Source organism: Mesocricetus auratus, unplaced genomic scaffold, assembly GCF_017639785.1.
Source record: "Mesocricetus auratus isolate SY011 unplaced genomic scaffold, BCM_Maur_2.0 Super-Scaffold_100004, whole genome shotgun sequence".
Classification (NCBI taxonomy): domain Eukaryota; kingdom Metazoa; phylum Chordata; class Mammalia; order Rodentia; family Cricetidae; genus Mesocricetus; species Mesocricetus auratus.
The window spans coordinates 7,563,490-7,587,278 of NW_024429189.1; the positions used below are offsets into that span (position 1 = coordinate 7,563,490).

Consider the following 23,789-nt stretch of genomic DNA (forward strand, 5'->3'; position numbering starts at 1 on the left):
GTGTCAGAGAACAGAGTATAGAATGGATGATGTTAGCAGGTATAGAAATGAATGGTAGTTGCATGTGATTATTGTAGAGTTTTGTTTCAGGTAATGAAAACATTATTGAAACAGTGATGATCATGGTTTAACATTATGTAATTCCACTGATTTGTACACTTAAAAATTAGAGGGCCAGTGTGGTGGCACACTTTTAGACGGTAGAGGAGGAGGATCTCTGAGTTTAAGGGTGGCCTGGTCTATGTATTGAGTTTCTGGCTAGCCAAAGCTACACAGTAAGACTCTATATCAAAACCCAAAATAAACAAAAAATAGTAATAATAAAAAGATAGCGAAATAAAAATTATTGGACTGAGGGTGTGGCCCAGTTAATGGAATACCTAGCATGTTCGAATCCCTGGGTGTGATCCCCAATACCACATAAACTGGGTGATATGGCAGGCTTGTAAACTTTATACTCCAAAGGTAGAGGTGGGGGGATCAGAAGTTGAAGGTTACCCTTAGCTACAGAGTGACTTCAGGGCCAGACTTGATGCATGAGACTGGGGGGCGGGGTGGAAACATAGAAATGCAATATTTTATGACAAACTATACTAATAATGCTGTGCTATGCTATAATATACTATACTATTAATGTAAAAAAATAGGGGTGTAGGGAATGTCATTTCGTGGTAGATTGCGTTCTTAGCATATATTTGTGAAGCTTTGGGTTCATCTCTAACATTCCTCCCTAGTATAAAAATTATTCTTTCACCCTAGTACTCTCTCCACCCCAATAAAATGTGACCATATCCTCTGTACAGATTTGTCAAGCCTGTTTTCATATCAAATTAAATTTTCTCCATTTCTCTGTTGTAAATACTTTTCTTGGGGACAGCATGGTGTCCTATTGGATAGAGTTTGTTGTACTGAAAAGAGGAGTGTTAAGTCTTCCTCTGGAGCAGCTGGGACCGTACAAAACCAAGGACTATAGGATCTGCCACCCAAGAAGTGCTAGGACAGATGTCAAGACTGAGAAATGTGTGAGTGGAGTTTGCAGCAAATTTAATGTAACAGAAGAAAGGGGGGGGGGGATCTTCAATTTTCAAACATTATAGGACCTCAAGCTACCCAACATGTATATGTGCATGATTCCTCAGAAAGACAGCAGAGAAAACCAAGTAGGGAAAAAAACCGATTTAGAGAGTCGTGATCAGAACTTTTTCAAAGTGAAGAAAACCAGTAATCTACAGATCTAAACAAATGAGCAAAACAACTCAATAAAACCCAAGTAAGGCACATTGAAAAAAACACCACTCAAATCCATCAGGCTGAAATTGTCAAAAACCAAAGACAAAGAAATTGGGGCTGGAGAGGGCTCTGCGGTTAAGAACATTGGCTGCTCTTCCAGAGGACCTGGGTTCAATTCCTAGCACCCACCCGACAGTTCTCAATGGTCTATCCAGTTCCAGAGGATTTGATACCTTCACACAGACATACATGTACCAAAAAACTGAGAGCCATGTATCATGCTTTTTTTAAAACAGTTATTCCAGTGGTGTTCCAGCTTCAATCTTGGTAAAAATTTTCCCTTAAAGGGATCTCACAAAACATCAGATACTTCAATTTTGCCATATACTGTATACTTAGAGTTTTTATAAAGCACATTGTTTAACTGAGTTTAATCTGTAGCCAAGACTGCTGACACAGGTGTTTTAAATATTCTACTTTCCCATGTTATCTGTCTATTTCATCTGTTTCAACTTAGAGAAGTTAAAGATTTTAGAGTTTTTCTCTTTGTTTTCTGTTAATTTGTTCATTAGTTTTTTTTTTCTTGAGACCAAGTCTGTCTGAGTAGTCCTGACTGACCTCAAACTGCCTCAAACTCAGAGATCTTTCTTCCTCTGTCTCCCAAATGATGGGATTAAAGGCATGCACCACTAGGCCCTACTTAGCTCAAGCAGTTTTGACCAAACAAGGAATAAGGAGTGATTTTATTTCATTTTTTTAAAGGAAACAGTTCTAAAAACATGAGACTAGAAGTAATTTAAAATACTTGAGACACATGAAGTGTATGACCGAGACTCCAAATTTCCTTTAAGTATGCTTTATATTGTAGGATGTAAAACTTACCCTCTACATGAAATGTTAGACTGATACCTGAACTAGTCACAGCCTCCCATGGTTCAGTATCCCACTATCTTGTGGTGATTTCACTTCTTAAAGCCATTTACACTTAAAAGAATGGGATTTCCCCCCTTTTAAAGTCTTCCTATTTCCTAAAAACTTACATTCAGAATATAGGTGATTGGGATTTTACAAGAAGGGTCATGATTAGTCAGACTTGGCCTCTTCGTTAGAGGCTGGCCTTCCCGCAGTTTCTGCAGGTGTGGGGTTTCTGCAGGTAGATCCAATTAGTTGCTTCGTTAGCCACTTCACCTATTTACCCCTTGCATATTCCTTTTTGTCTGATGACTTATCCTTAGCTGGGGCGTTTGGCGGGGATGGGAGTGCTTTGTTTCCACCTTGACTGGAACAAATGTAGCCAGCAGCCCTGATAATCTACATTTGGGGTCCTTCTTTTGACGCCCATTCTGACCTGATCTTCCTCTTGGGGCTTGTGGCACAGAAGGCATGTGTGATGCTGAGGCCTGTTATGAATCTATACTGTACCCAGACTCACTTCTGTGAATTTTTTAAAACAAGGATACATAAATAAATTATGACAACAATAGCACAGAGAAAGGCAGGGTACAAATGGAATCACTTTGTAAAGTTATTTTATTGTAGGAAGTCAAAATGCTATTTAAGTAGACTAATTAGTTAGAGATGAATAATGCTTTTTAAAATATTTTTTTATTTTTTAGATTATAATTTACCCCTTCCTTTTCCTCCTTCTAAATTGCCCCCCCCACACTTACTTTGGAATTTGTGGCTTCTTTTTTTTAATTATGGATGCATACATATGTATGTACGTAGCATATAATAATATATATTCCTAAATATATAAAGACAACCTTCTCAATATGTTTCTTGTCTGTATAGGTTTTCAGAGCTGACCGTTTTGTATTTGATAGCCAATTTGAGGCTGTTCCCTGGGCAACACCATTTCTCCTACTCTGAGCTTTCCTCACTTTCCTATAGATCTCTGTGTAGGGTTGATTCCTTGTGAGCTTTTCCCTACTCACATTAGTATGTCTGTAGCAGCCATGTAGTTGAAACTTCATGGATGTAGTTTGTCTAACCTTGCTAGGAGACACGGTCACACAGAAAACTTCATGTTCCCTTGGTTTTTAGGATCTTTCTACCCCCCTGTTCTACAACAATCCCTGAGCCTTATGTTGTGTTGTAAATAAAGCAGTTGAGATGAGGCTTCAGAACTCTGCATTGGTTGGGTTTTCTTTAGTGGTCTCCAACTGATGCCGAGAGAAGTTTTCTTGGTAAGGGGTGAGAACTGCTGTGAATATAAGGGTAACTATTTAGAATGTAGTTAATAATGTTGCTGATTTAGTGGAACAGTTTTTAAAGATTTATTTTTAATTATGTGATGTATCTTTTGTGGGTATATGCATATGACTGTAGGTACCTGAGAAGAACCAAAGTGGGCATCAGATTCCCCAGGAGTTGGAGTTCAGGGAGTCATGAGCCACTTGATATAGGTGCTGGGAACTGAACGCAGGTCCTACACCAGAGCATATGTGATTTAAACCACTGAGCCATCTTTTTCCAGTACCAGAAATAAATATTATACTCTAATTACACTAATATAGCCTTAAAGAAAGAAAGAAAATGCTAGTAAGAAAAGTAAAGTAGAAATAGGAAAAACAGTTTTTGTAGCTGCCATACAAGAAGTGCATACAACAGATGAAACAGACAGATAACATGGGAAAGTAGAATATTTAAAACACCTGTGTCAGCAGTCTTGGCTACAGATTAAACTCTTTGATGGGAAACACGCTTGCACACGTGTACTTGGGATGAGAGGCAGGATGGAACATACTCTCGCTGTACAGATTATAAACCTGAAGATCATATTCTAAAGATGAACTGATAGAAACTAAAAGGGAAGATTATCTTTATGATGGCATAATAAACAACTAAAAAGAAAATTGACAAGAACATGAGCAGCCCATGGACAATGAAATGATAGTTTTAAAGGTGTTTAAAAAAAAACAACTCAGCCTTTAAAACCTGACTAAGATAGCATTGCAATGTTGAAAATACCTGGCAGGGTGCAGAGCTGCAGGTATATGTGTTAGTGGGTGAGTTGAATGTCTCCTGGGTAGCAGCTTGTCATGCCAGTGAAGTGGAATCCTGATAGTCCTTAGTGAGGGACCTGGCACAGGCAAGGAAGAAACATTATATTGTTTAACACATATTTAAATAGCAAACCATGAGAAATAGCTGTATGTTCCTCAGCTAGGAATGTAGAATCTAGGCCTAGTTTTACCTTAGCTAAACACAACCAGTGAGGTTATAGATAGATGGTTCCACATCTAAGAGCATTGGCTACTCTTTCAGAAAACCAGGCTCAATTTCCAGCACCTACATGTTGACTTAACAATAATCTGTAATTCCAGTCCCAGGAGTTCTGATACCCTTTACTACCTCCATGGCATGTGGTGCGTAGGCATACATGCAGCCAAAACACATATAGAATAAGACACATACAGTATAAAAAACATGTCCATACACACAGAAAAAAAAATAAAGGTGACAAATGAGTGTGGCAAGTTATCTTCAAAGAAGAATTAAAAATACACTGAACTAAAAGGAGTTGTAGAGAACTTGTGGAGAGATGTATATTATTGTAAATTATTCAATGTCCCCACTGTTGGATTATAGAAATATTGAAATGCATCAGAAAACTAGATACTAAATTCAAGAGGCATTATTCTTATGTATGTGGTGTGTTGAATGAAAAAGGATGCAAGGTGTGTGAATGTCTCTGTAGTGGTTGTGTCAAACCTTCAGTTGTACTTGTAGACTATACAGCTGACTGCTTTGAACAGTATCCCACTGCCTTTCTAAGCCAGAAGCCCCTATTTGCCACTTTCATGTCTTAGTCTTATGAGTTTCCTTTGGCTAAAGTATTCTCCAGTCTATACCCTGTGAGAACCAACTCCCTCATACTCTGCTCTCCTGTGTAGAGCACAAAAACGCATCTCGGTGCCATGAAACTCGTGTGTGGGGCAGGAGGGTGTGTGCGCGTGTGCGTGTGTACGTGCCTGTCTGCCTACTTTGTAGTAAGTAATTAAGCTAGCTACCAATCCTTTCTGTCATGTATGCCACCATGGTTCTTAAAACCTGCAACAGCCTTCCAGTGTCATTTGTCAGTATCAGTGACATGGAATTTGGCATACAGACTCCTCTTCAGAAGATGGTCACCCTAATTAATATCAGATGTACTGATGTGTGTCTAATGATGTGTTAAAATCCAGGTTTTGGACTCGGAGATAGAAAGTAGAGACTGGTAATAGAGATAAGGTCAATACAGAGATAAGAGTGGGGAGACTCGTCTTTAAGAGCAGTGGCCAGTTTAGCCTGTGACCAGTGAAAACAGGAGCAGAAGAACAATGCCTGGCCTGGTAGGTGTATTCAGGTTTTTGTTGTGTGGAGCTGTTAGCCTTTACTGGAGCTTCTTGGTCAGTGTCTTTTATTTAACTTTAAAAATTATTTGTTGTTGTTCTTGTTCTTCTTCTTCTTATTATTAAATTGTGAGATAATATGATCTGTGTAGAATCCAGGAGGAAGCAAAACCAAAAGCTAGTGAAGTACACTCAGCACTGAAGGATACAGAAGCAGTAATAACAAGGCTGAATCGCTTCTATAGGGCAAGCTTGCCTATTGCCTATTCTTTTCTCCTTGTTTAGACTCGCAATGTGGATGGCTCTTACTGATCAATTCTGTTTTCCGTGTGCTTGGTGACCATGGTTAGCTCTCCAAAGTCCTTTAAGGAGCAGCCGTGGCCTGGATAAGCCTTATATTCATGTTAACTATTTCTGGCAGGAGTTGGCAAACCATACTGTTTATGACAAGAAGCCTGGGGACCATCTAGTACAGGGTGGTAGAAATGGGCAAGTTCTTCATCAGGATGTTCACATTCTATTGGTATGTGTGCTTAGAGCCGGGTTTCTTCCAACTTGAAGGTCTCCTTAGTTGGGACAAAGGGTTTGGGTCTTGGCTATTCACTGTGGACTGTAGGCCCTTGAGACAGAATTTTGATTCTCTCAGCCTGACTTTAGTTGGGTGGGTTCATTGTCAGTTCTTCCTTTAGGCTGGAAGCATAGGTTCTCTGTGATTTGCACCAAGAACTAAATCATAAGCTGTTTTTCTTGATTGAATGATATTTGTATTGCAGGATGCAGAGGGCTCCACATGTTTGCACTTGGCTGCCAAGAAAGGCCACTATGATGTGGTTCAGTATCTGCTTTCAAATGGACAGATGGATGTCAACTGCCAGGTAAAGCCTTTTCCCTGTTCAATGACATAGCTGTCCTACCTCCTTCATGGCATCTTCTTCTCTTAGTTCAGATCCTTAAAGGCCCACAAGTCCTGAAAGGCCTAGTTTTTATTGCTGTTATAAGCACCATGGCCAAAAGTAACTTGGGGAGGAAAGGGTTTATCATATCTTACAAGTCACACTCCAGTATTGATCTGGAGACAAAGACTATGGAGGAACACTGCTTACTGGCTTGCTTCCCATAGCTTTCTCAGTTTGCTTTCCTATATATTCCAAGGCCAGCTACCCAGGGGTAGTAGTGTCTACACTAGACTGGGTCCTCACATCAATATGAAACAAGAAAATGCCCCACAGACTTGCCTACAAAACCAATCTGATGGAGCATTTTCTCAACTAAGGTTTCCTCTTTCCAGATGATCCTGATTTATGTCTAGCACAGGCCTCATCCCCACATTCTCCACCTGCTCTGTAGGCCCTTCCTGCAATACTTGGCTGATGGTGCCATCCTTGGTCTTCTGCCAGGCTCCTCATGTCTGTTTAGTGTCTCCCAGACTCCCATGCCCACACACCATAGATTCTGCCCTCCCTTAGGGCACCCAGGCTTTGTTCCTTGGCACTGCCATTGTCTCACCATGTGTATTTATTAACCCGACTCCCCTGCTGTCAGTCATAAGGTTGTGTCTTACCAGTTCTGTGATCTTCGGTGTCAGGCACACAGTAGAGATCTACAAGTGCATGCCAGTCCAACAAATGATCTAAGAAGAGGTAGCTTCAAGACTGTGCACATAAGCCATAGTAGGGCCCTTTGATTTTTGTTTTGGGGCTGCATTTCCATCTCCCAGACTTTTAGCCCAGGTACTTCCTGCTATTTTGCTTTAGGCCTGGCTCCTTGTACTGTCTTGTCTGTGATCTCCTGCCACATAGATTAGAAAATAGCAGCTTGTAGTTGGACTTCCCTTCCTTCCTTCCCTTTTCATCATTTAAAAGTAGCATGGCCTGATTTATTTTAATTGCCCTTAGCATTGTATCTTTATTCATCCTGTTGGGTTACTGTGAGGCATTTCATTCCTTGTCACTCTGGGCTGGGCTTTGATGTAGCATTTGTGTTTTTATGTCCCCGTTGTCTCAGATGATGCCCATAGTCAACTACAGAGAGATCATCTTCATTTATGGAAGCTGTGTGTGTCTACAATGACATGCAAGTGTGGGTGTACAGGAAAGTCTTTTGGGGTGTTGGGAAGGAAGCTATCTCCTTCCTCCAGACTGATAAGTGGCACCAGAACATGCAGTTCCTGCAGAATATCTTTTCTGGTCTAAATGAAACTACCTAACATGATTGATCTTAACCATAGTGTTAGGAAGGCAGCTCATGAGTTTCCTAATGGACCCTGCAGACTCAGCAGACATTGATTGGTCTTTCTGACCCTGGCCTTCAGAAATAGACAGTGGTAGTTGATTACAGTAATCATCAGTAGGGCCCAGGGTGTGAGTGAAACATTCTATACATGTTTCCCACAAACCTTGCTATGGGTCTTCCCTAGGTTGGTTCAGGCTCACTGAATGTTCAATCCTGACAACAGGTATTAGCAGGAACAGAGAGGTCAGCCAGCTGCCCTCTTCCCTTTGACTTGCAAGCTGCATGAAGTCATTCTCTCACTTGCTGTCTGGTGGTGATGTCTTTTGTTTCTATACTTAGGATGATGGTGGTTGGACACCTATGATCTGGGCCACTGAGTACAAGCACGTGGAACTGGTGAAGCTGCTGCTGGCCAAAGGCTCTGACATCAATATTCGGGACAATGTGAGTTTTTCATGGTGCCTTAGGAACCTTAAGGACATAGCCTCTTAGAAGGCTGGAAGGACCTGCCTACTGTCTGAAGGGCCGCTGATTTCTGAAATGGAGTTTTAGGGCATGATGGCTATTTTGGCCCTGTGTAGCCAACATCTCACTGACCCAGCATGGAACTTGTATTGGGTCCCTGCAAACCTGGGCTCTCTAGGAATGTTTAGGGGCATGTGGCTTGTGTGAATCACTCCCTGACTGACCTGGAGGAGGAGGAGCCCAAGAAAGGTCACTAAGTACCAGATCTCATGTAGGGGCCATGATTAATTATATTTGCTCTATGGTAGCCGTCTTGAAAGAGAAAGAAATGTGAATGGACTGATTAAAAATACTCAGTGGATGTCTGGTTTTATGGAGTCAGTTCATTTGCCCAGAAAATATAGAGTCCAGAGTTAGAGAAATAGTTTTGCTGTCCCTCTAGATGTAATGTGACTTTTCCTGGCGATAGTTGAACAAATGTCTGTTTATCCCAGATAGCGTATCAATAACAGACCAAAAAACAACTGTACACATCTGTTGCAAAATCCCTTTCCAGAGGAAGGTTGCAAGCTCTGCCTATCTCTTTTTTGAAGGTCCCAAGCACAAACTGGTTCCGCCAGAGTTTACTTTGGGAAACCAGTGAATTTGTTAGGGTGGACCCTTCAACATCAATCTAATCAAGACAGCTGCTTAACAGACTTGACCAGAGGCTGATCTGATCTGGCCAATTCCTTAATTGAAATTCCCTCTTTCTAGGCGATTCTGAGTTGTGTTAAGTTGACAATAAAATCTAACCAGCACATATTGCCAGCTGGTCTGGCGTGGGACCTTAGGTTCCTACCCTCCCTGGCCAACAATTCCTAGGAATTCAGTCTATCTACTTCTGGTCTTGAGATTCTCATTTAACAACCTCATGGCTTCCAAGAACGCCTTTTCCCACCCATGCACCGTGCCCTCATTCAGACTCTTTTAACTTCTATTTTTATTGTTCTTCCAGATGCTTTTCCAAATCTGCAAGTTACTCAAGAGTTACATAATGAAGCCTTGTTATAGAGAGGGCACAAAATCTCTTAAGGGCTATCCCAGTCCATTCTAAGCAAATTCAAGTAGGATAAAAACTAAAAAAGAAATGTTAACAAGGTTTATTACAGCATGAAAAGATCCTGTCACTTATATGAATTGTATTTAAAACCAGTGCTGGGTACAGTTACATGGGTGGGAGACATTAGTCTTTCTAGCCCCCCATAATCCAACCATTCTTCATGAACTATCTGGCTTTATTTTAGGCTGCTAAAGTTAAGTTTTATCATTTTCTTTTTTTTTAATTTATGTATTATTTTTAGGGATGGGGTACGCATATAACAGGGCTATATGGAGGTCAGAAGTGTTGCCCAATCTTTTGACTTGACATTGTGTTGTTGAGAAATGAATACACTTATCTCTGAAGTCTTGGTTGACATTCCTACAATATGGAAGGATTAGGTAGCTGACAACTTTGGCTTTTGGTTTGGTTTTGTTAGTTTATTGGAGACAGGGCTCCATCATGTAGCCCTGACTGGCCTGGAACTCACTGACCCCAACCCCACGGAGATCTGTCTGCTTCTGTCTCCTTCGTTTTGGGATTCAGTGTATGTGTCACCCACCACACTTAGCCCTTAAGTTTGTTATCTATATAGTCTGACACTTTTTTATTTTAGCCACTTTGTTGACATGTAGTGTGGACAACATGAATTTGAAGTGCACAGTGAGGATAGTGAGCATAGCCATTCCTGCACTGAAGCTCTGCACATCTGGCCATTTGTCTGGTTTTATCAAAATGGAGTCTAATCTTCAGTGGGAGTGACTGTCCTGGATTCCTCATATAATCTGTTGGTGGCTCTTTCTTGTTCCCTGAAATGTCTTATTTATGTGGTTATTTAGTAATCCTCTGTTGGTAGACACATGGTTGTTACAGAGTTGATGTGAATATTAGTGCCCTAACTTCCCCCAAATGAGTCCTGGAAATAGAAGCTGTCTAGAGGAGCCAGCACATTAGTTGTCTTTGGCTTCTGAGAGTTGAGGTACCTCTGTGTCCTTCACAATGATTAGTAGGTCAGTTCTTTATAGTTTTTGACACTAACATAACATAGGTAGAGATATCATCTGGTGGTTTTAATACTCATTTAATTGTTGCTATTGATATTCCCATCTTCTTGTGAGCTTTAGCTGTTTCATACGGGTTTTGGTCAAGGATGTATTCCAATCTTTAGCTGTTTGTGTTCTTTTGTTTTTGTTTTGTTGTTGTTGTTTCTCTCTTCTCTTTAAGATAGAATCTCACCAAGTAGCTCTGGATGGCCGGAAACTTGCTATGTAACCCACGCTGGCCTGCAATAGTGCAAACATTAGAGTATAGTTGGTCTTCGTGTAATTCTGCATCCTCTTCCTGTAGTCTACTGAAGACACTGTCTTAGCTGGACATGATGGTTTATGCTTCTCACTCCCAACACTTGAGAGGCTGAAGCAGACTAATTGTTACGAGTTTAACAAGGCCATTCTGGGCTAGACTGAAATGCTCTTTCAAAACAAATAAAAAACAGCAACAACAGAAATCACTGCTTAACTGGAGGTGATTTTCTCCTTGGTTTTACAGTGGCGTGTAGTTTTTTGTTTTTTAAAGTTTTTTTTTTAATTTAAATTAGAAACAAGCTTGCTTCATATGTCAATCCCAACTCCCTCTCCCTCCCCTGCTCCCCTGCCTCCTACACCAAGCCCTTCCTCCCTCCCAATCCCCACTCCTTTCCCCAGGGAGGGTGAGGCCCTCCATGGGGATATCCAGAGTCTGTCATTTCATTCAGGGCAGGGCCAAGGACCTCCCCCAAGAGTCCAGGCTGAGAGAGCTTCCCTCATTGTGGGATGGGCACCCAAAGTCCATTTGTACAGTGACATGTAGTTTTTAGCTTTGCATTTAACCCTGCGGTGTATTTTGAGTCAATTTTTGTATACGGTGTGAGATGTGGATGAAGTTTTTAGTTTTCTGAGACAGAGGTCCTCGGTGTAACAGCCCTGGCTGTGCTGGAACTCACTTTGTAGATCACACTGGTCTCAAACTCAGAGATGTGTACACCTCTCTGCTTCTGAGTGCTAGGATTAAAGGTGTGTGCCACCACCTCCTTTTCTTTTCTCCCCTTTTCTTCTCCCATGTGAGCATTTGGCAGTGCTGAAGTGGAGAAACCCATCCTTTTTTCATAGACCTGGCAAGATCTTCTCATGGAGAGGTGGCCAGTCCAGCCTCTTACATCCTTGCTGAGGCTGGCATAGCACATGTGGTAAAAGAGCCTTGTTTCTTTCCATCGTCCGCCTCAAACTTGAGGCCATTTTTGCTCTGCCTTATCTGTGATTATATCCTGAGCCTTGGTCACATGTTGCTACTGTGATTGAACAGTATCAGTTACTGTCAGCTGCGCTTTGCGTGACAGCTCCTCCCTTACTGGACATCTGTCTCCTGTTGTTGCTTCATCTCGTCTTTGGAAGGTGCTTTTGCTTGGTGTAGAGTTCTTTCTGGTCAGTGAGTTTTATGCTTGTGAGCTGCTTCATAGAGTCCTTACTAAGATGTTTTGGAAACTGTTGTACTTTTCCCTAGTTTCTTTGTGTGTAATATATTATTTTCTTTCAAGCTATTCAAAAGACTTTGTGATGTGCCTTGGTGTTATTTATTTCTGTGTATGTATAGGGTGATTGGATTTCTTAGATATGTAATTTAGGGTTTTTGTCAGTTTTTGAAATTTTAGTTGTAATTTCTTCAGATGAGCCTTCTGCTTATATTTCAGGGACTCTGGCTGCATGTGATTTAGACCTGTCCTGTGATGGCCTTGCATGGTCTTATCAGCTTCTAGAAACTGGCTTTCCACAAACCTAATTTTTGGTTCAGCTGATTTTATTGTGTCCTAATTTGCTGCTCTTCATCAATTTCACCTTAGTCATGGTTTTCAGCTCTGAAAGTTCTGTGAGTTCTTTATTGTGTGTTGGTAGGACAAGAGTTGTGGGGGGGGGGCACCTTTTTAAAATTTCTACCATGTCTCTGCTTAGCTTCTGAGTGTGGTATCCAGTTACACCAGGTGCTTCCTGACCAGATTTGCCAGTTCAGTATCCATATCACTTCTGATTTGTCATTGTCACTTTTACTGCCTGTATATATGTCAGGGGCTGAAACCAGATGTCAGTGCTCTTCACGTGTGCCTTCCTGTCAGTACTCTTGAGTTCTTTTTTGTGATAGTCATTGATTGATGGGAGGTCTGTCTCATTATGTTGTATAGCATCGTCTAGTCTGGTGAATCTACAGCACTTCTCAGTTCAGGATAACTGCCCCTGCCAAAGTGGGTCCTGCTTGGCTCTCAGCTTATGGTCTGTAGGTGGATGGTGCTTCCCACCTGGCCAAAAGACTGGAGGTCTTTGGTTGTTTTCTCTCAGGTCTGGGAAGCCCAGTCTCCACAGATTCTTTTTTTTTTTTTTTTTTTTTGGTTTTACGAGGCAGGCTCCACAGATTCTTGTAGCAACATCTTACATCTCCAGCCCATTGGCCGTGTTCCCTATTGCCCTTGTAGAGTTGATAACCATATTCTCACTGGTGGAAGCAGTAAGTGGTGGTAAAGCTGTTCAGAGGCGCAGGCCAGCATTGTGACTTTGTAGAGTAAGCAGTCCCCTAAGAGTAAGAACTTCACAAGCCAGTTCCAGGTCCCTCTCCCTTTCCCTCCTCTCCTCCCGTGCTTGTGAAGCAACCTTGTTTCTTATCTAAATTTAAACTGAAAAATAAATTAAAAAAAAAAGAGTAAGATCTTAGCATTTAAAAAGGCACAGATCCTTCTGATAAGGGAAAATGGCCTCAAGGAGGCAGGACTTTGAGCTCTCAGATGTGTGTGGGATGTAACCAAATAGCTAAGGTTTTGGACAGAAAACTAATGTTTACTAAAAGGAGTTTGCTTTTAGTGCTTCCTTTAGAAATAATGAAATAATAAATAATAAAGCCTGTGCTTGAGGCAGTTTGTGGGTGAGATTGATAAATAATACACTTTGTGTCTGTTCTGTTATTATGTTTCAAGTGTTCATTGAACTGAAAGCCCTGACTACACCTTAGCATGTGGACATTGGAAAGGCGTCCAATTGTTGTAGAGCATCAGAGTGTTACAGATGAATGTGACCCCTGAGGGCCTGCAGAATTAGTCCCTGGGATGTGGCTTGGCATTGCCCCTTGCCAGAGAAGGCAGATTTGATACTATGGGGCCCGGAATGGCTTTCCCTGCAAGGACTCTCCAACAACTAAGGGGTGGTCAAGCTAGACTTTTGTCTGTGCTGCTGTGAAAATTACTGGAGATTTCCTGAAGGGAAGGAAGCCACAGTGAGCTGCATATAGAAGGCAAGCCACTTCAAGCCAATCTGTAGCCAGCAATTCTACCTCTGAGAGTTTAGATCCAGAAGAGAGGGAAAAAAGGGAGAGGCATATAGGAAAGGATAAGAATGTTCATTAGTACTGCATTCCAGAGGAGAAACCAAGAACATTCAATAAATTAAAGAGTTAGTAAGTTATGAAGTGGGCTGTTCATTCAATGGGAGGGGAAGCTCTAAGGCTTTATTATGTGTAGGTAATAGTTGCAGACCCAGTTGAGGTGAGCTCTCAGAGGATGGCGAACATAGGATGGGCAGAGGTCAGCAGGGTCTTGTTGCTATTGTGTCCTGACATGAGAATATAGTATTACTTCATGAGTTTTTAAAGTGTGTGTGTGTTGTCTGTCTGTGCACATATCACATATGTGTGTGCGCACTCAGAATCTAGAAGATGTTCGATCCCTCAGAGCTGGACTTACAGTCATTTGCAGATGCCTTGCTTGTTATGTGGGTGCTAGGAGCCAAACTCCAGTCCTCACGATAGAGCAACAACTGCTCTTTGCCACTGAGTTATCTCTTCAGCTCTTGCCTTTTAAAACATATTTAATACTTTATTAATTAAGAATTTCAGAAAACATATTTGAGTATATTGGTTGCCTACTCTTCCTCCAACCTCCCCAAATCCCCTTCCCAACTTAATGTCCTCCATTGTTTTATTTTAAATAACCAAATCGAGTTGTGCTAGCATCACTGGCTTATGATGTGTGGTTGACCTACCAGGGACCATTAAGGAAAGGGGTTCTTCCCCAGAAGTCATCAGCTCTCAATATTTTCTCGGTTTTCTTCTTCACCGTTATGTGATTTCTGGGGATTAAGCTTAGGTCATTAAGAGCTTTTACTTGCTCAATAATCTCACATCTCCCTGGCCCCAGGTTTTGCAATTTTCAAATATTGCATATTGTTCAGTTTTAATTTTTTTCAAAATTTGTTGTGTGTATGTTTGCACAGGGTGTGTGTGTGTGTGTGTGTGTGTGTGTGTGTGTGTGTGTGTGTGTGTGTGTGTGTGTGTGTGTGTGTGTGTGTTGAATTCCCTACCCAATAGAGGTACTGGAAATCAAACTCCAGTCTCCTGGTCTTATGCAAGAGAAGCAAGTGATCTTGACTGTTACACCATCTCTCCAATCCTATATTCTATTACCTTTAAAATGGAGAAAAAAAATCTTTTTTTTTTTAAAGGCTGCAGTTTAGATAGGCATTTTGCTCTCTTTGGACTATGGATTCCTTCTCCAGTGTAGCCCGTGCCAGGGATAACCAGCTGTACTCAAGTACAAAAGCCTCATCATTATGTTCTGAGCCAGAAACCATCTTCACTGTGCTTTCAATTTTATCTCTGTGCAGGAGGAGAACATTTGTCTGCACTGGGCAGCATTCTCAGGCTGTGTAGACATTGCTGAAATACTTCTGGCTGCCAAGTGTGACCTGCATGCCGTGAATATCCATGGAGACTCACCCCTGCACATTGCAGCCAGGGAGAATCGCTACGACTGTGTTGTGTGAGTGTGGCCCTTGTACCAATATAACTTGCTGGCAGGCTACCCAGATTGGCTGCTAAATGGTTGTATCCACACTGTATCTAGAGCTGATGCAGTACATGTGGAAAAGTATCTTTCCCATTTGATATCTCAGACCAGCTATGGTGCACTTTGGGCTCATAGTTGTCATTGAAAACAGAAACAAAAAAACCCTATCCACATTCTTGGTTGAATTTTAACCAAGTCTCAGACCCAACAGTGTGGAGACAGTTTGACTCAGATTGAGCAAGAGCTGGATGCTATTGGTACTCTTCTCTCAGGCGTGGAAATTCAGACTGTTTTAGGTCCTTTTAAGCAGGCCCTTCACAATTTTTTCACATAGCAGCAGTTTTTCTGCATGGTATAACATCTCTGCTATGTTTTCTTTAGAAGGAGGAGGAGGACAGTGACTGCTCTGATGAGCAAGTAGCTCCTCTACTTTACCTGAAAATGAGAGATCGAATGGTTTTGTGGCACTTGCACATCTCTGGCCTGGGTATGGCAATCAGTGCACTCCAGCCCAGGTGTGGCAACCCATGCTTACTTTCATCAGGCAGACTTCAGTGCTGGCCTGCACACACCAAACCCCTTTTCTCCATTCACATTTCCCTTTGTCCTTAAGGACAAATTGGAAAGCAAAGTCTACGAAAAATTAAATAAACATTCTTAGCTCCTACACATATGTTCAGATGAGAAGACTGATGCCTCATTGTAAGTATTTGAGGAGCAGATGTGCTCCTAGGAGGCATGGCTTTGTTCCAGAGTCACTGAACTAGCAAGTTGAGTGCTACATAACAGAAAGCTAGTCATTTAACGTGCCTTAACTGTGTTTCTTCTCAATTCAGATCTGGATGTTTTGTTGGCTTACATTTTCCCTTTTAGCCTCTTTCTTTCTCGGGATTCAGATGTTACTTTGAAAAACAAGGAAGGAGAGACTCCCTTGCAGTGTGCAAGCCTCAATTCCCAGGTGTGGAGTGCACTGCAGATGAGCAAAACACTTCGGGACTCAGCCCCTGACAAGCCTGTTGCTGTTGAGAAGACGGTGAGCAGGTGAGAAGGTTCTAAGACTGAGATGACTCTAGCAGACCATTGACAGGTGGACTGGAAGAGACTGGAGCAAATATTTCTGAAGCTCAGCCCCCAGGATCCAGCCTAGTGTGGGCACTGGTTGGCAGCTATGTCTCCTATTGAGGCAGAATCTGAAACAGCACAAGTAACATCTCCCTTTTCCTGTGCAGAGACATTGCTCGAGGGTATGAGCGCATTCCCATTCCCTGCGTCAATGCTGTGGATAGTGAGTTATGTCCCACCAACTATAAATATGTCTCCCAGAACTGCGTGACGTCCCCCATGAACATTGACAGGAACATCACTCATTTGCAGGTTGGTGGGAAGAAGGGATGGCAGGTCCCTTGAACTGGGTCCTAGGACTTAGCACCATTCTGGAAGAAGGCCTTTGGAAGCTTCCCAGGAGATCCTGTCCTCTTTGCACTTGCTTCCCAGGAAAAAGGTGGAAGAAACATAAAAATTTCAAGTTTTGTGTTAGGCATGGCAGTGGTTCTCTTAGCATACTTTGAAGGTCTGCTGAAGACCCTAAGTGTTCCCTGATAAGTGCTTGCTGAGGGCCTTGGTGTATTTGTCTTTGAGTCACGAATAAGAGGGGCCATGGAGGTCTAAGGATTGAACATTGCGTGCCCATTAGTTCAGGCAGCTACAGTCCAACAAACAACTTTCCCACCTCTGACTTTCTTCTTGACTAAAATCAGACCTGCTTGAAAAGATTATCTATATGGTTGTGCTTATGGGAGTCCCCTAATTCTCACAAGATGAACTGTATAAGCCTTACTTGGTTGTGAGATTCTGTCTCCTCTTCTTTCCTGGCCTTGAGTGCAACAGCCTTTTTAGCCCCCCAAAGGCTGCACCTGTCTAAATTCCTACCTCCTCCCTACCACCATGGTGCAGTTTCCTCGGTATGTCCCAAGCCTTTCTACCTGGCTCCTAAGAGCGCCTGTGGCAAGTTAAAGGCATTCAGTGATTCAGTGGTGATTGGGAGGAGGGAGGAGTGGGGAAGCAGGGGGTGGTGCCTGTCTGACATGCTGTGCTCTCTGTTCTCAGTACTGCGTGTGCGCAGATGACTGCTCCTCTAGCACCTGCATGTGTGGCCAGCTCAGCATGCGCTGCTGGTATGATAAGGTGAGGAAGCTGCACATGTGCTGCACATGTGCTTATGTGGCACGTTCTGTAAGAGTGAGTCTGTGAACATGTTTCCTGCTTCTAAGGTGTCCTGGTGACTTTGGGACAGTTGGAGGTGAGCTGGTTGTAGAAAAAAGTAGGAGGAGGAGACAGGCTGAAAGTGGGGGGCTAGTCCAAGCAGATTGTGGGTCTAAGGTGTAGCTTTCCAGAGTCCTAATGCTGGAGTCCTTGTCTTATGTAACTACCTAGACAGTAGTACAGTAGCTGTTCTGGCATAGCTATAAGAGGAAGCTTCTTTGTTGTTTTTGCTTGTTATATTTGCCATGTACAAGTGTCCAAAGAGATGCTTCGTAGAAAAACTAGGTCAGGGGCTAGTATCAGTAGACACTGGCCTGAAGTAGGCGTCACAGGCTTACGGTTACTGGCAGTGCTTGTGGGAGGAGACACTAAGACAGTAGGGCCTTGAGGCCAGGGTGCAGCTCAAGTACAGAGGGAGGGAAGGTGCATAATCTTCACGTCAGTTCAGAAGTCATGGATGCTAGAATGTCCTGAGTGAAGAGAAAGCAGACTGCAAAGGGAGCAGCGTCATGTTCTTGGTTTAGAAGAGAAGAGTCATAGAGATTGGAGGGCTTGTCATCTGAATGAGAGGACAACACAAATAAGAACTGTGTAACCAGTGCTTAGGGTAAGGGGAGGGGCTGGCAGGTATCAGTTATCTTTAGAGTATGGCCCATGCTGGGGCTTAGCTTAGTAGCATTCTGATCAAAGTCCTAATTGTGCGAGAAGCTCCCAAAAGTCTCAGAAGTGCACATGGTCCTAATGTGTCACCTCTAGGTAGAATTGAGTTGAAGAAAGGGAGAGGGTATGTGACTGGATTCTCTAGAAGCAACCAGAAGGTGTTAACTACTTGAGACAGGACAGGTAGGAGGGTTAGAACAGTATTATAGCAGGCAGGAACCAGGGCTGATTTCCCCCAAGAGGCTCTCAAACTTGTACCATACCTGGTGAAATTTCCATTCAAACCACAGACGTGAAGCCTAATTCGGTTATTTCCCAAGCTGTTAAAGTCTGTCCATAAACCTTAGTGTTTGTGAATATTTGAAGCCAGACTGGGTACTTTGTAAAAATAGGTTATTAAAGTTTGTTTTTAAGAAATGCTGGTTGACATCTGCTGGCCCTTGTGGCCGTCTATTAACAGGATGGCCGACTCCTGCCTGAGTTTAACATGGCAGAACCACCCTTGATCTTCGAGTGCAATCATGCCTGCTCATGCTGGAGGAACTGCCGCAATCGTGTGGTGCAAAATGGTCTCAGGTGAGGGGTGTAGATGCATTACATTAGGTCACACTAGACCAGGAACATGTATATTTGTGGTTGGGTTCGTGTGTGCGTGCGTGTGTAAGTGTAAACAACCAGCCAAGCTAAACTGGCTTAGATATGAGTGGAAAGCCCGTCAACATTGACAGAGGTGGTGGTTGATGGTTTTTCTCAGACTGAAGGGTTCCTTCCTCGTAATTGGTTCCCTCTGCTTGCCTTGTACCTTTACCTGTGCCTCCTGTGTCACAGCAAGAGTCAGGTTTTAAGCATTGGTAGCTATGATTTGTACATAGTGCACCAAGGACAGAGTGCACAAACTTGTCTTCCTATTCCCCTTCACCATATTTACAGATGGGCCCATAGGATGGGTCTGATCTGAGGGTGCCTTGAAGAGTGGGTAAATTCCTTAAGCATGGTCTACCTGGAGCCTGCTCAGCCTATAGGAGCCTGCCTGGCTGCTTGTTGCTGGCACACTCCTTAAGTAATGGAATGACAGCAGTCTGGGTTCTAGTGGACTTCTAGTGCACTTCTATGGGTTGAATACCTTAGCCTTCACTGCTGCCTCATAATTTAGGCCAGTAATAGTTGACAGTCTGAGTCCTGGATTTTCAGCTTCCTGTGTGTGTGGTACTGGGTCTCTCCAGTGACTAGAATTGCTTTTAGTCACCTACAAAGTTGTAATATTTCTTGATTTGGAACCTGCATCATTTTTTTCTATTTGCTCATCTCACTCATTTCAGAATGGATACAAGCTGGTTTGCTGACCATCAGGTACATGTCCACCTCCCCTCTACCTGTTTTCCAGGGCAAGGCTGCAGCTTTACCGAACACAGGACATGGGCTGGGGTGTGCGGTCCCTCCAGGATATCCCACTGGGCACCTTTGTCTGCGAGTAAGTGGGTCCCCAGAGTCCCACAGCTCTGTTGATAGTTTCGTTTTGTTTTTTCATTTCTGATATTCCTCATACATGTTTGTGCTCTAAGAAACCCCTGGGAGCCTATGATTCACTGTCGTGCAGCAGTAAGGCAGTGGAGATATTGATTGCACCAGTCTCTCAAACAGCCCACAGGGTCTAGATGCCAGGGTCTTGCTGCTAGCCCCAGAGTTGTGCTTGGATTTTCTGCCCCAGCTGCTCACAGTACTAGTATCTTTGGTAAGCCATCCTTGATCCTCACCGTGTACTACAGACATGTGGGGCCAGACCCAAAGTCCAGCTTAGCCCATAGAACTTCTTCTGCATCCTTGCCTTCCTCGGCACTGTTCCTTGTCTGAGGGCACAGAGGTGAGGTGGGTCTTCCATTTTCTCACTACAGATACGTAGGGGAGCTGATTTCGGACTCTGAAGCTGATGTTCGGGAAGAGGACTCTTACCTCTTTGATCTTGACAATAAGGTAATGTGTTGTAAAGGCCCAAAGCATATAAGCAAATGATTGCAAATTGTAAAACTTGGACAGTTAGTTTTGGTACATTCTGGAAAGTAGCTGGCACAGGTAGGCTAGACCTAGAATCAGTCTAATGAACACCCTGTTGCTGGTGGGTATAGGCTCAATGTAGATCTGTTAGGTTTTAACCACATAGTTCTGGTTCATTTTGGTGTTCAAGGCTTAGGCATCTAACTTGGGAGATCTCTGTGCTATTGTAACAAGCCATCTACCTTAAGAGAGAAGCTACCTGGAATATCTCACTGTGTGCCCCAGTTCCCAGGTTGCTTCTCTGAGACCAACCAATAGGGAACAGCTCATGGAGTCCATGGGAAGCAGCAGGGGATCCAGAAATGCTGGTAATGGGGGTGTTCATGTGTTTCCATTGACCCTAGAGTATATTGGGAGAAAATAGAGGGCCAAGCTTGGTCTACTCCAGGAGTAGGGTTTCCAATGGCTTCTGGGGCCAGTCGCAAGGTTCTCAAGACCACCTCATGCTCATCGTTTCTGAATTCAGGAATTGCTATTTAAAAACTTCGTAAAGCTGGGTGGTGTTTTTTGTTTTTTTCCGAGGCAGCATTTCTCTCTGTGGCTTTGGAGACTGTCCTGGAACTAGCTCTTGTAAACCAGGCTGGTCTCAAAATCACAGAGATCCACCTGCCTCTGCCTCCTGAGTGCTGGGATTAAAGGCGTGCACCATCACTACCCAGCAAAGCTGGGTGTTATAGTGCTCACCTTTAATCCTAGTGCTTGGAGACAGAGATAGGCAGAGCTCTGTGAGTTTGAAGTTAGCCAGAATTATGTGATGAGACCTTGTTTAAAATAACTAGTAAGTAAATACATCATAAAGGTCACAGTCAGTGCTAATAGGTAAGGAAATAAAGATTTTTCTAATTTCTTATGTAGCCATCATGGCATCAATAGTATCCCTAGAGACTTCTTGACTTTCAAGTCACCTAAAAGTTAGCATTTGTAAAACCAGACTATGTTATAGCCAGCTGTGGGGACTGGAAAGGTGACACCTACTTAAAAGCACTGTCCAATACTCCAGAGGACTTGGGTTCCATTCCTGGCACCCATATGGCAACTCAAAACTGTGACTCTAGTCCTAGGGGATCTGGTCTTCTTTTGGCCTCCATGGGCTCCAGGCACTCACATGATGCACATAGGCATGTAGGCATATACACATGTAGGCAAAACACCCATACACATGGGGAGCAAACAAACAAAACGCCACAAAAGTCACGTGTGATGGTACATGCTAGAGGTAGAGGCTGTGAAGCTAAAAGTTGAACTCTTCTTCTTGGTTAGTTTAGGCCAGCCAGGAATACATTTTAAAAAGAAAACAAACAAATTGGGGGGGGGGTGACAACCCACAAACAAAAAACAAATATGTTTCTCAGGCTCAAGAGTGTCAAAGTCCTTAGATGTCTTGTATAAGCAGTGCACCAATTCCTGAGTTGAGGCAGATTTTGTTTTCCTGGGTGCTTGTGCTTGCAAAATGATGGAGGGCTGATTATAAGAGCTCCCCTCTTGTTGGTGTGGATGCATGTCCTGGTGTGCATGCCATCCTTTCCTACCTTCTTCAACAAGAGACTCTTTATCCATCCATCCATCCATCCATCCATCCATCCATCCATCCATCCATCCGCCCAGTTGTTTATTTATTTTTATGGTAGTGTATTTGCCAGTCTTGAAGTTATATATTCTGTAGGCTTTTGTAGCCCCTATTTATGTTTTTGTAAAATACGTATATTTCCAGGAATTTTTTTAGCCTTTAAGGTCAGTGTGTTAGTTTCCCATATTGACACTCATGTTTCTTCACTACTTAACTCAGCAGTGTGACTCATAAGTGTCCTCAATGCCTGGGCTTCCTCCTGCTGAGTATCAATTACTGTAGTTCATGGCTCTTACCTTCGGGACAGCTTCAAAATCAGCCAGGCAAATTCTGCACAGCCTTCTTCTGCTGGGATCTGATGAACACTGCACTTTGTTAGACAGTCACTTTTGGCAGCTGTGATCTTTACCATATTATTTGATGCATGGTAAAGATGTATGATTTTAAAAGAAACTACCAGTTTTCTAAAGAGGTTTCAAAGGAGCCACTTTAAAAAAAAATAAGTGTGTGTGTGTGTGTGTGTCTGTGTCTGTGTGTGTACAGTTTGTAGGAGTCAGCTTGTCAGATTTTCAGGCTTGGCAGCAAGTGTCTTTACCCACTGAGTCATTTCACTGGCCCAATACTATTTTATTCTAAGTATATTATTTGTTTATTTTTGGGTTTTTTTGGAGATAAGTTTCACTATGTAGTCCTGGCCTGAAACTTGTAATGTAGACCAGGCTTGCCTCAAACTTGTAGTAACTGCCTCAGCCTCCCATGTGCTTACATGACCGCTAATATCAACCTTGTTGGCTCCAGACACCATTTTATGTATCTTTTGATTGGCCTGCCCTGCTTCTCTCTATACAGGCCAGAGTGATCTTGAACTCCTTCCTGCTTCAGCCTTCCAAGAGCTGGGATACCAGGCATGATCCACCATGCTTGATTTACACACTATAATTTTAATTTCTGTTTTCTTGATGGTTGATAATACTGATTTGCTCTTCTTCTTCTTCTTCTTCTTCTTCTTCTTCTTCTTCTTCTTCTTCTTCTTCTTCTTCTTCTTCTTCTTCTTCTTCTTCTTCCTCCTCCTCTCCTCCTCTTCCTCCTCCTCCTCCTCCTCCTCCTCTTCCTCCTCCTCCTCCTCTTGTTGTTGTTGTTATTATTATTAGGGTTATTTTGAGCTAAGGTTTTTCTGTGGAACAGCCCAGGCTGTCTTGGAACTCACAGGGATCTGCCTGCCTCTGCTTCCTGAGTATTGGGATTAAATTCATGTACCACCAAGCCCAGCACTGTTGCTGTTTTTAGTATTCTTACTTTGTGGCCCTGGCTAGCCTAGAGCTTGCTGTGTAGACTATAGAGGTTAGCTTCAGACTCACAGAGATCTGCTTCCTTATGCTTCCTGAGTTCTGTGGTTATAGGTGTATACACCATGTCTGTTCTACCTTATTTTTTTAGAGTAGATCTTTTACTGAAATTTAGCTCGCTGATTGGCTAGGCTAGCTGACCAGCAGGCCCCTAAAATCTTTCTCCAGAGTTGCAGGTGTGCACCGGTCCACCCAGTTTTTTACCTGCGTGCTGGCGTACTGGAATGTAGCTCCTTGCATTTGCACAATGAGATCTTTACCCACTGAGCCATCTCCTTAGTTCCTTCCAGATTTACTTTTTAAAAATAATTTTTATTCTACTTTATTTTATTTGTGTGGTGAATTTTGTCTACGTGTGTATCTGTTCACCATGTGTGTGTCTGGTGCCCACAGAGGCCAGAGAGGGAATCAGATCTCCTGAACTGGAGTTACAGATGGTTGTAAGCCACCATGTAGGTGGTTTTAATGCTCAGTCCATTCTTTTCTGAGGAATCTGTCTCCCCTAAGAGCATGAAGCTTTCTCCTTCGTCTTTCCATAGACCTCTTCCGGTCAGCCTTGGTGAATGGTCTGAGGTGAGGGCTGGGTTTGTATCTTATCTGAGGATTGGTAGATATCCAGGCACTGCTGGCCAAGCCACTGTTTCTCACTCATGTGCTTCTGTGTCTGAAACCTCTTTTTTCCTTGTCTGATTTCTGACTT

The 23,789-nt window shown here is 42.8% G+C and overlaps 1 protein-coding gene across 9 annotated transcripts in view; it reads left to right on the plus strand.

Annotated features, from left to right (window-relative positions):
- Nucleotides 1-23,789, plus strand: part of Ehmt1 (euchromatic histone lysine methyltransferase 1) — a 128,622-nt gene that overhangs the window by 99,195 nt on the left and 5,638 nt on the right. For 8 of the 9 annotated variants that reach the window (XM_040745283.1, XM_040745284.1, XM_021235077.2 and 5 more), the window contains 9 exons: nucleotides 6,341-6,442; nucleotides 8,139-8,243; nucleotides 15,021-15,175; nucleotides 16,076-16,243; nucleotides 16,432-16,576; nucleotides 17,309-17,386; nucleotides 18,585-18,700; nucleotides 19,509-19,595; nucleotides 20,017-20,095. In XM_040745283.1, the coding sequence (XP_040601217.1) occupies nucleotides 6,341-6,442; nucleotides 8,139-8,243; nucleotides 15,021-15,175; nucleotides 16,076-16,243; nucleotides 16,432-16,576; nucleotides 17,309-17,386; nucleotides 18,585-18,700; nucleotides 19,509-19,595; nucleotides 20,017-20,095 (1,035 nt within the window). Of the gene's footprint in view, nucleotides 1-6,340; nucleotides 6,443-8,138; nucleotides 8,244-15,020; nucleotides 15,176-16,075; nucleotides 16,244-16,431; nucleotides 16,577-17,308; nucleotides 17,387-18,584; nucleotides 18,701-19,508; nucleotides 19,596-20,016; nucleotides 20,096-23,789 lie in introns of those variants that run through there. The other variant, XM_021235083.2, reaches the window with a different exon arrangement.